Here is an 11,450-nt window from a genome sequence, read left to right on the forward strand (position 1 = left end):
CAATTCTCCCTAAACACCCTCTCTAAGCACGATGAAATTCTATATTGAATTCTTACAAATAACAAGCCTAGAGCCCTCTTTATATAGGCATTACAAATCCTATTTCAACTCAATTTCGTACACAGGCAAGTTGGCGTCCGAACGGAATTCAGCCTCGTCCGGACGGTCTTCTGCGATCGCCTTTCCAGAATAGTTCAATTCTTTCCATAACAGGTCCACGTCCGAACAGCTTGGCAAAGCGTCCGGATGGTCTTCACTGTAACTCCTTTCCGCGCTTGTAAAGGAACCCCATAATATTCTGGAATGCTGGATATCGTCCGAACATGTTGCCACATTGTCCGGACGTCTTACAAAAACTTCCCAAATAAGTGTCGACTGAAATCCAACTCCGTGTAGAAATTTGAGAAGATTGACCTAGCGTCCAGACGGTGTTGCCCTGATTTCCGGATGTCTTCAACCCTAAAACTTCTAGACACTGAGGGGCGTCCAGATTCCTTCAAAGTCCCGTTCAGACAGTTGCACATGAACCGACTAGCTGACTTGGATTTTGCATGAAATATTCATGGATATTATAATACCCCGTATTTTAAGATATTGAATAAAGTATATTAAAATATAATTTAAGATCTAATAATAGAAATAATATATACATGAATATTCATCCATTTAGGTATAAATATTTAAGTAATTAAATAGTGTATGAGAATCGAAACGGATTTGGAAATCAAATTTAAGTCAGTGTCGATCAATCGAGCGACACTTTAGAAATTAGAGTCGATTGATCGACATAATAATCGATCCAGCGATTTTATAGACATCGTCGATCAAGCAAAACAATCAGTCAATCGAGCGACTTTCTGCAGAAATGCAAAATCTCACCCAAATCAATTGTCTCTTGATTTTTATCCCATTCTCATCATTTCTTTTGATGACTCACATCCCAACTCAACAACTTCATGACCTTAGATGAGTTTGCGATCAATCCTAGCCATCCAAACCTTATCATCTTAATTTGATAAGATAGGATTGAAGATATTTTTATGAGATATTTTAAGATGTGATGATGATTTTGATGACATCATAAACTTGTTCTCATAGTTGGTTTCTAAGCCATTAGATCAGATCAAAATGGATTGATCTGAACCATTTATTTCTCTATATAAGGATGGCTCCTCTCACAACTCACACCTTCTTCTTCTCTTGGAGAAATTCTCTCAAATCTCTCTCTTGGTTCTCTCATTCTCTCTTAGTGTTCTTCTTTTGTTCTTGCAACAAAAATCAAAGCATGGAAGCTCTGATCTTCCCTCAAATCAGTAGCTTTCTTCCTTTCTTTGTTGTGCATGATTGGAATCAAAAAGGAAAGAAATCAAAGAAGAAGGATTACAACTTCTTCTCCCTTGGACAACAGCCTTTGGTAAGTTCTCTCTTCTCTTCTCTTCTCTTCTCTTGATTTCTCTAGTTCTTTTGTGCCTCTTTGCATCACTCCATCCATGGATGCTGTAGCATGAAGAGCTCTTACTCTTTCCCTTTTAGTTTCGGTTCAAAAAAGGAAGAACTCTCTTTTTCTTCTTCACGAACATATATAGATATCTCTAACTCTCTCTTTACCTTTAAGATTGCATCGAAGGGAACAAAGATCCTCTCCTACTTTCCTCACTCGGCCAACACTAGGAGAAGTTCTCTCTGTTTCTCTCTTTCTCTTCCTCTCGGGTGCCTTGCAACAAAGAGGAAAGAAGGGTCTCTCTCTCTCTCTCAAGTTTTGATTAAGGTAAGAATCTCTAAAAATCCTCTCTACGTTATCTCTTGATTTGTAGAAAGGAAGGAAAAAAAAATAGATAAGAAAAGGAAAAGACGTTTTAAAGATAGTAAAACGGATTAAGGAAGAAAAGAGATATTGTTTTCACTAAGTTTTACAAAATATCCTAAAAAGATATTTTGAGATATTTTACAACATATCCCAAAAGATATTTTAAGATATTTTACAAAATATCCCAGAAGATGTTTTGAGATATTTTAAGATATTTTACAAAATATCCTAAAAATATATTTTAGATATTTGTGGATAAGATTCCATCCTTTAATGATTTAAGTTATATTTTAAAATAACGTTTTCAAAGCGAAGGGATTGAAGTATAAATCATGTCGTTGTGATGCCCGAGTAAAAAGAATCATTTTTGGTAATTATTTTGGAAAAGGGTATTTTGGTAATTATTATGGGTATTTTGGTAATTTTATGAAAAATGGTATTTTAGTCATTTAAATAAATGTTGTTATAATGTCCATATAAAATATATGGCATTATAATTAAAGGATTTTATATGCCGTTACTATGTCGAAACAATAATAGGATTAAGAAATCAGAAATGAGTATAAGGTTAAAATCTATGTTTAGTGAATTATACTGATTCACTATTTGTTTGGATTATATCTATTTATTGTAGTGGTTTTATCTCTGAATGCTTTCTTAAAGACAAAAGAACTACTGTGAGTATTTCTTACTCACTGAGGGTGATACGTGTGGTTTAGTCTTTAATGACTAGTGATCTCTGTTTTATTTGATTATATGCTATTTGATGTCTGGCATTTAATATGTGTAACATGTTTTGGTTGAGATTATGGATATGTTGTTGTTTGTATGATTATACTGTGGTGTGATATAAGTCTTGATAAAAAGACTGGAGGTTTAGGTACCAAGGTGTCGGTGAATTGAAGAGACCAACGGATAAACGAAAGTTTAGGTACCAAGGCATCAATACACTGATAAGACCGACGAATAAACCAAAGGTTGAAGGAATAATAGAGACAATTTGTGGTAAAGATGTGGCTCAGTAATAGCGAAGAAAATAACGCTAAAGGTGTGTTAAATTAGTGGAGAAGATAGCGCTAATACTGTGTTAAATTAGCGGAGAAGATAGCGCTAATAATGTGTTAACAAGAGATGTGGCTATGAGTAGTAAAGAAGTAAAGTAGATGAACCAGCATGATAATATGTGGATATGGTTATGTGAATGTAATTATATGTATGTGGATATAACTGTCATCATTTGGATGCATTGTATATGATTATATAAATCAGTGTGTCACTATGTGGTTGAGGAACGTTGACTCACTCGATCACAATATGGGATTGTGGTGTTAACCACAATCACATACGAAATTTGTAGGAACGAAGGCAAGAGCTGCTAGGTTATGGATGAGACCTTTAGTTTGTAGATGTTATATACAATGGTTATGTAATGTTTGTGCCGCATGTGGTACATATGTTGTTATTTGGATGTATTTTATTATATCAGAACAAATGGTTATTATTTTATATATTAAGTTTATTCAGTTAGCTCTAATGTGTTATTGTAAAAGAAAAATGTCTTCCGCTGTCAATTTATACTCTAATGATGTCAGTGTTGATGTCTTAACGATACGTGAAAATTTGAAATTTTCACTTATGTCTTTTTGTAAAAGTCGGGTCGTTACAGATATCTTCTAGAAACTTGTGAGCATACACATGGCATGAAATGAGACAATGTCCATATTACTTGAAGAATTTGAATAGAACCGATAATCCTATTAAAAAGCAACTGTTACGTAAAGTGTTTTTGTCAACCAGAATGTTGCCAATATAAAATAATAACACATTCAAACTCAGTAAAGTCGTATTCCATGTTTTCGTCCGGACGCCCATCATTGTTGAGAAGCTTCAAACAGTTCAAGGTTGCATCTGTCCGGACGTCATGGCAACACATTCGAACGCTCTTCAAAGTTCGAGAAGATTCCAGCTTTCCTTCGCAAGCACAGAGTGGGAAAACATCTTGCACCCGTCCGGATGTTAGGGAAACACTGTCCAGATGTCAAGATCCTTGATAAGGAAATTGCCTGCATACATTTTGCATCCATCCGAACGCAAGGCAACACCATCCGGGCGCGGTCTTGTTATGGTAATTACATGCAAACAAAGTACAACCGTCTGAACTTTAGGGCAACACCGTCCGGACACAGCCTTAATATGGAAACACGTGAAGCTCGTTATAGAAAGCCAGTTGAACAGAAGACCGTCCGGACGCCGCCTAGAGAAATTAGAGACATACTAGATTTCAGTCTTCTTAGCCTATAGATAGAGGCTTATAGGCATGTATTCTTTATGGAATTAGGTATTGAATTCTCTATAGCTTAGAGATGGTGTTTAGGGAGATATTGTGAAGATCTACTAGCTCTCAAGCTGTTGCCGGTGTGCTGTTGCTGTGCTCGTGTTAAAGTTTATCTAAGGGAGGAGCCCTAAGGTAAAGAAATCCATTGAAGACCCCTTCAAGTAGGTGACTTGGTTGGGAGGCGTTCAAGTTGGGTTATGTGCCAGAGTGCAAGATACGATTGCTGCATATGGGTATGTGAGTGTTACTGTCTTTGTACTAGCTCTGTCTTCTGAATAGTGGATTTCATTGGTTTGGCTGTCCCATATTGGTTTTTCTCTTAATTGAGTTTTTACTTTGTTAACAAAATATTTGTCTCATTTAAATTCGACACTTTTGATATTTTGTTACACGTTGCACACACACGCAATTAAATTATAAGTCAATTTATTTTTTAAAACTGTATTATCTCATGTATATGTAAGGATAGTTCATAAAAGCACAAAGACTAAGATATTAGTTAAAAAGATATGAGATATCTGAAAAGCTGTCAAAAAGGGGGAAAAAATACATTGCATCTCCCTTTTTTTTTTGAAAAAAAAAAAAAAAAAAACTCACAAAAAAATGAAGACAACAAACAAAACAAAAAACGACATGCTTTAAGACTAAAGAACACAGTAAAGTCTATTCTTAGCATGTGAGAAAATATGTTTAGGACATGTCACAAGTATCAAAGGTGAGTTTAAGAAATTCAAACCTGCCTCCATTAAGAGGTTTGATATCACTTGAAAATCATCCAAAATAGAAAAGCAGCCGCCCGACGTGCTTTTTTCTGCCATCCTTATTACCAGTCCGATTAGCATTAGAATAATTCTGAAAGTAAAAATAGACCTACTAGCTGTTATCTAATACAAGATCAAACCATTAAAAGCAAAGAGATAGAGAAACTTAGATCATCATAAGAGTTTTGCATCAGAAATTTTCGTTCCAAGATTAATTATAGAATTTCACAAATCACTTATCTTGGTATAAAATTCATTGAAAGACTCTTCTTCCAAAATCTTAATTCCTTCAAATTTAGAAACCAACATTTGAAGTTTTGAAGATTTTACAAGTTGAGTACCCTCATATGTGGTTTCTAGAATCTCCCATGCTTCCTTAATAGTTTCACAATGAGAGATTTGTGAAAATTCTAATGGTGAAAGCGCTTGGCACATAGCATTCATGGCTTTGTCATTCACAACACGATTGTGTCTTTGAGGAATAGTTCACTCAGCAATTGCTATCTCTAGTGGAGTTCATCTAGTTTCAACAATTTGCCAAGTGCCTATTAATTTTAGAAAATATCTCATGCTTGCTTTCCAATAGCCATAATTGGATCCATCAAAGAAAGGAACATAATTTAGAGGAAAAGACATAATAAGAGGAGTCTACGATCACACTCAGGAAATTAATCCAAAAGGAGTGAGTCTACTATGATACCAATTGAAAATAAATATAGACTCCTATGCAACCTCAACCAAATAGTTAACCAAATATGTAAGTAGTAAAAATAAATAACACAGATATTTGGTTACGAAGTGGAAACTCTTTGCACCAAAGAGAAAAACCACTCCGGGCAGCCAAACCTAGGAAATCAATTATCAGAAGAAATAACTAATTACAGGAATTTCGTACTCACAGCCCTTAGCAATAGTCACTCTCTTGAATTTTAATAAACGCCTACTTGTCTGCCTCTCTCCCAGACGATCCTAAAGAATTTTTCTATTGACTTCCTTAACTGGAGCTCTTCTCCATTTAGACTTCAACGATTGAACGGTTACAACAAAAATATGAAACACTCTAAGATAGATACATATAAATGTTTATGCCTAATAAACCTTCTCTTAGCACACTGAAATTCTCTATTGGAATTCTTAAAGAAACACTGCCTAGAAGCCCCTTTAAATAGGCTCTGGAAACCATAAAACAAGTCAAGAACGGACTTCTAGGCAATGGTGTCCAAACATATCATCGTGTGTCCGGACATGTTTCCCTAGTGTCCAGACATCTGCATGAAAACTTTTCTCTATCCACAGTCTTGCCTTTTGTGTCCGGACATGATGCAGAACAGGGACTTTATGAAACTTGCGCCTGTTGGGTGTCCGAACATTTGAGAGAACAGGACCTTACTGTGACTCACGTCCGCTAGGCTGTCTGGACATGCTTGAGAACAAGAACTTTCTGCCAGTTGTGTCCGGACACGGTTTCTTGTTGTTCGAACACTCACTAGGGAATCCAGATTTTCAACAACAAAACATTACGGAGAATATTTTCTAAAGTAGTACTGCTCTTTCCTTCTTGATAAATATTCTTGCAATACTTTCCTTGTTCAGCTCTTTCCTTTCTTGATCAATATTCTGCAATATTCTTCTTTTTCAGACCTTTTCTTTCTTGATAAATATATTGTAGTATATTTCTAAAAATCTTCTGAATGACCGGTGTCCCAGTTTCAGCAACAATACAGTAATATTTTTTTCAAGAAAATTTAACCAATAATAAAAACCCAACACACATAACACCTTTTTCCAACCTCTTGATTCATACACATGGCATAATAAACTAAATCAGTTGATACTGGAACACTCATATTATCAGCATGCTCCTTATAGCAAAAGAACTCCAACTCCCTCACAAGCGTGAGCTTGATGGTTGAATCACAAACGTGACCTTGATAACTTGTTGATAGTAATCTAACTCCTGTTGAAAAACTATTGGTAGTTGCACTAAAACATTACTAGGGATGTAAACTGGACTAGACTCCATCAATTTCTGCATCTTTACCAAATTGACGCATAACAAAAGGAGAACAAAAAAAAAAAAAAAGGTAGATAAATTCAATGTTGAATAAAGTCTCACTGGCCAATCAATAGAATTTGGTAAAGTCTCATCAAGCTGAATAAGAGTCACACCTCAAAAAGACAAATCTCATCTCGAATAGAAGTATCTCACTCAAGAAAATAATTGAAAAGAAATATAACTCTTCATTGATCTTCAATAACATCATTACATCACCTGATATTGACCTACCAGCTTTATTAGATAAACATAAACACAAGCTAACTTGATCACAAGTAGACGATTCATGATCAATCACAAACAGTGGAAATAAATAAAGCTTAGAATTTAAAATAAGTAGCACACTAAGGAACATTTAATGAACTAAAACACTTGATATTGGAACACCCCTATTACCAACATGCTACTCATAGCAAAAGAATTCCAACTTCGACGATGAGAAACAATCATGCTAACAGGCGTGAGCTTGATGGCTTGCTGATGGTAATTTGACTCTTGTTGACAATTATTTGTAGTTGTACTAAAATCTACTGGTGATGTAAACTATAGTCCACCAATTTCTGCATCAAGGCTTCCATGGAGAATGTTGGGTTTAGTATTGATCTAGCTATCATGCAATAATAATAATAATGATGATGATGATGATGATAATGATAATAAGGAAAAAAAATAAAAAAAAATAAAAAAGCCCCCTGAATTAACAGTCAATTTTAGAATAACCCATCAACTTTCAAGTATACTAATATGACCCATTAGACTACCAAAGTGTGTTAAAAATGCCACTATTGTCGAAAATATTCCTATAATACCCTTATTCTCTTAAAAACTAAAATAAAAAATTAATAAAAAATCTATTTTTTTTTTCAAAAAAAAATCTAAATAATTTTTTTTAAAGAAAAAACTATTCATATGAAAGTAAAAAGTTAAAGAAATTAAAAAATTAAAATTTTTAACAAAAAAGAAAAAAAAAAAAAAAAAAAAAAAAAAAAAAAAAAGAAGAAGAAGAAGAAAAGGGGTAGCTGCAAATTGAAAAAAATTTCATATTTTTTTTTTATTTTTAGTTTTATATATTATATATTATATAAATATATATATTATTAATAGTGACACGTGTAGTCATTTTATTGATGCTGACGTGACACAAACGAAATCCGTCAAGTGTTTTAGCGAAATTTTGACTGCAATGAGTGATTTAATTTTATAAATGTATATTTTTAATATATTCATATTTATTTTAGTAAGAGTGACACATGTCATCATTTTATTGGTGTTGACACTAACAGAATCTGTCAAGTATTTTGACAGAATTTCACTACAATAACTAAAATGTTATTTTTTGCTTACCTTGAAGACATTTGAATTATTTTTTATACCGTAATGAGCGATTTGTAATGTAAGCCAACCACATTAATTGATTTTACATTTGTCATTTTTTTTCTTTTCTTTTTTCTTTAAAAAATAAAATAGTTTAGTTTACTTTAGCTTTTTTTGTTTTTTGTTTTTAAAAAATAAAATAGGAATATTTGACAAAAGCGACCTTTTTGACACACTTTAGTAGTTTGATGGGTCACATTAATACACTTGAAAATTCATGGGCTATTTTAAAATCAGTTGTTAGTTTAAGGGGCTTTTTTATATTTTTCCCTAAAAATAATAATATTTAAAAAAACAAAACCATAAAAGCAAAAGAAATGTTTTTATGCCAACTTTGACAACTCAATAAAGTCCTATAATGCATGATAACCATAAATACACAATGTCTAGAATCCACAAGGACCTTAATCCACGTTGCAATAGAAGAGAAATCAAATTTTATCAATAAAGTGATTGTCTAAATGTAATCATTTGAAAAAGTTCTAAATCATAAGATATAGACTCATGGGGATCACCAAAAAAAAAAAAAAAATTGATATCTAGATTCCATAGTCTATGTTGCTATCAAATCATTTTTAAGGTCTAACTCAAGTAGGATACAACATTTAGTTACTCCTCTCTACTGTTTTTTCTACCCAAAAAAAAAAAAAAAAGTAATTTATTGTTGAAAAATACAAGACTGAAAATGAATTATCCAGTATCAAAGATATATACTTCATCGTCCATCAAGAATCAAGAATCCACTCAATCGTCCATTGCAAGCTCACTTCTTCAAATAACTCGAACAAGTTGGCATATATGAGAAACTACACTTGCGATTAATCTCCTAGATGAAGTCAAAGTAACTAGCTAGCAAAATAGTTTTTTTTTTTTTTTTTTGTGGAAGAAAATAAATAATTCATAAATGAACCTTTTATTGCTACCTTAAAAATAATGTAAAAGTTGAAAAGTCTTCCTTTGAGAGAGAGAGAAAGAGTAGTAAGGAACTCTTTACCAAATCTAAAGTTGCAACTGATAGATTCTGCGAATAAACAACATCTGAGTTCTTTCTGAAATGCTTTAGAAATTTTTGGATACACTCTCTAAGTTTTTGGCTAATCTTTGGGGGATTTTCGATAGGCTTGTTGTAAATATTTGGGGGATTTTCGATATGCTCGTTGTAAATCTTAGGAAGATTTTGGATATACTCTTCATAGCATTCTAGTAAACAAGTCTGAATATGAATAATTGATTTATGTTTCTGCCTTGCGCAATCACTTGTGCACGTTTTACTGAGAGGAGTCATAGTTGGGTCCTCATTTCCTCTAATACGGTGCAAGCAGTGTTGAAAGCTATACTGAATACACCTCTCATAGAACCACTGGTCTTCATGTAGCCTTCTCTCTCTTTTGCAATATTTGATTTGTGGTTGAAGACATTCACCCATTGGCCCTTGAACTTTATCAAGCTCAAAAACATTAGAAACCTGGATGGGGAGTGAAGACGGGCCAAAAGAGGTAGAGGCAATGTCATTAGCATGAACTTGAACAAAAATAGGAATAACCAACTCCATTATCACCAATATAACTTTTCCAATACATTTCATAGCCATTGATTTCCTCCCTCTTTAGAAACCTTCGTATATATTCTGAAACAAATTTAGAATTGAACCCTTTAATCCTTTATATACACAATTGAATGATTAGACACACATGTAATAACGACAATTTAGTGTATGAATTGATTTATTATTAATATTACTTTATTCATGTTATTTAATTGTTGTGGCTTCTCGAACTATGAATTTTTTCAACTAAGAATCACTAGGTTGCAAAAAAGCTTTGATGTTAACCTTTGATTTTTTGCAAAAGTTAATAATACTCGTAGTAATGCATTTAGTTTTCAATCAATAAGTGATGAGCAGACGAATGATCCAATAGTCACAATATACTATATTAACACACCAATTTAAAAGGTATTGAAATAAAATATTAGTTTGAAAAGAGTATTAATTAACCATGTTATATAATAATATACACAAGCCAAATTATTATACTATTGATTTATGAAAAGTCAATATATATATATATAAGAGAAATTCTAGAGGAAATGTAGTTTTGGTAATTATGAAGATATATTCAAAGAAAATAGAACATTTTAGCTTGGTCACGAGAAGATCTATGACATTGATTTAATGATTAAGCAATGTAAAATTATATATGTCGTATAAAATTGTCCTAAAGAAAGTCTGGTTTAAATGGAGAGTCATTTACTACTTGTAACTTTGATAGTGTTATCATATTATCAATAATCAAGCAGGGTTTTGTTTAACTTTTTTTCCTTTTAAAGCAACACCCCTTGGTTATAATTATGAGCTTTCAAAACATTATATATTATGTAACTTACAAGTAATTTTTTCCAAAATTTAAACTCATTCTTCATATGAACATGTGAAGAGTCTTTATCCAAAAGTTAAAATTAAGATATTAATTGAAACCGCCCATTTGAAACGATGAAGGGATCATTTTTCTAATTTTATTATTAAGCACCGATGATGCTCAAATCTACGATGTTGAATCGGCATTAAAGAGGAAGAGTTACATATGCAACAAAGAAACAAACCAGTTCAAATCGCCGAAGTTTGCAAGACCGCCGCCAGAACTTTATTGGACCACCACTAAAACTCAAATTTTTAGGTTGCAATTTTTTTCAAAAATTTTTATACTAATATTTTTATTTTTGAATAGAATTTGATTTTTATAGGTTTGTGTGATTGAATGAAAATATAAAAATATTTGTAATTTTTCATACATACCAAACGCCCAAAAATGTTTTCAGCGGAAAATTTTTTCTTGAAAAATAATTTTCCTAAAAATGTTTTCTGATGAAAATATTTTATGTCAAAACAAATGGAGCCTTAGTTTTAACATAACTTTCATTTTTGTGTTTCTATATAAGAAAAGAAAAGAAAAAAAAAAAAAAAAAAAAAAAAAAAAAAAAAAAAAAAAAAAAACCTTCCAATGTGACATATGAAAATACACATATACACAAATATATAAATACACACTCACAAAATTTTTTGTTTTATAAGAAAATAAACATAAACATGCCCCTTAAATTGAAACAATTATTTTGGGC

At 32.4% G+C, this 11,450-nt stretch overlaps 2 protein-coding genes across 4 annotated transcripts; one reads left to right on the forward strand and one right to left on the reverse strand.

The window, feature by feature from the left end:
- Nucleotides 1–1,210: 1,210 nt before the first annotated feature.
- On the forward strand, nt 1,211–3,301 carry LOC133879529 (uncharacterized). 2 transcript variants are annotated; one of them, XM_062318102.1, is made up of 3 exons: nt 1,211–1,414; nt 1,616–1,768; nt 3,165–3,301. In XM_062318102.1, exons 1-3 carry the CDS (start codon nt 1,286–1,288, stop codon nt 3,195–3,197), a joined length of 315 nt encoding a protein of 104 aa, XP_062174086.1. In that variant the 5' UTR covers nt 1,211–1,285; the 3' UTR covers nt 3,198–3,301. The 2 variants fall into 2 exon arrangements, with proteins under 2 accessions (XP_062174086.1, XP_062174087.1); XM_062318103.1 differs by lacking the exon at nt 3,165–3,301 and adding an exon at nt 2,442–2,485.
- A 3,823-nt stretch (nt 3,302–7,124) lies between these two features.
- LOC133880635 (uncharacterized) lies at nt 7,125–9,992 on the reverse strand. 2 transcript variants are annotated; one of them, XM_062319617.1, is made up of 2 exons: nt 9,328–9,992; nt 7,125–7,519 (listed from the first exon to the last, which is right to left on the reverse strand). In XM_062319617.1, exons 1-2 carry the CDS (start codon nt 9,922–9,924, stop codon nt 7,487–7,489), a joined length of 630 nt encoding a protein of 209 aa, XP_062175601.1. In that variant the 5' UTR covers nt 9,925–9,992; the 3' UTR covers nt 7,125–7,486. The 2 variants fall into 2 exon arrangements, with proteins under 2 accessions (XP_062175601.1, XP_062175602.1); XM_062319618.1 differs by having other exon boundaries at nt 7,125–7,530; nt 9,328–9,989.
- Nucleotides 9,993–11,450: the final 1,458 nt, after the last annotated feature.

This window comes from Alnus glutinosa, chromosome 10 (genome assembly GCF_958979055.1).
Source record: "Alnus glutinosa chromosome 10, dhAlnGlut1.1, whole genome shotgun sequence".
NCBI classification, from domain to species: domain Eukaryota; kingdom Viridiplantae; phylum Streptophyta; class Magnoliopsida; order Fagales; family Betulaceae; genus Alnus; species Alnus glutinosa.

What these genes read in the sequence shown, in the direction of transcription:
- LOC133880635 (XM_062319617.1), bottom strand. Translation starts at nt 9,924, where the DNA reads ATGGCTATGAAATGTATTGGAAAAGTTATATTGGTGATAATGGAGTTG. An exon ending in CAGTTGCAACTTTAGATTTG is followed by an intron (nt 7,520 to 9,327) that starts GTAAAGAGTTCC and finishes GCCTTGATGCAG; the next exon opens with AAATTGGTGGACTATAGTTT.
- LOC133879529 (XM_062318102.1), top strand. Translation starts at nt 1,286, where the DNA reads ATGGAAGCTCTGATCTTCCCTCAAATCAGTAGCTTTCTTCCTTTCTTT. An exon ending in CCCTTGGACAACAGCCTTTG is followed by an intron (nt 1,415 to 1,615) that starts GTAAGTTCTCTC and finishes TTTACCTTTAAG; the next exon opens with ATTGCATCGAAGGGAACAAA. An exon ending in TCTCTCAAGTTTTGATTAAG is followed by an intron (nt 1,769 to 3,164) that starts GTAAGAATCTCT and finishes CGAAATTTGTAG; the next exon opens with GAACGAAGGCAAGAGCTGCT.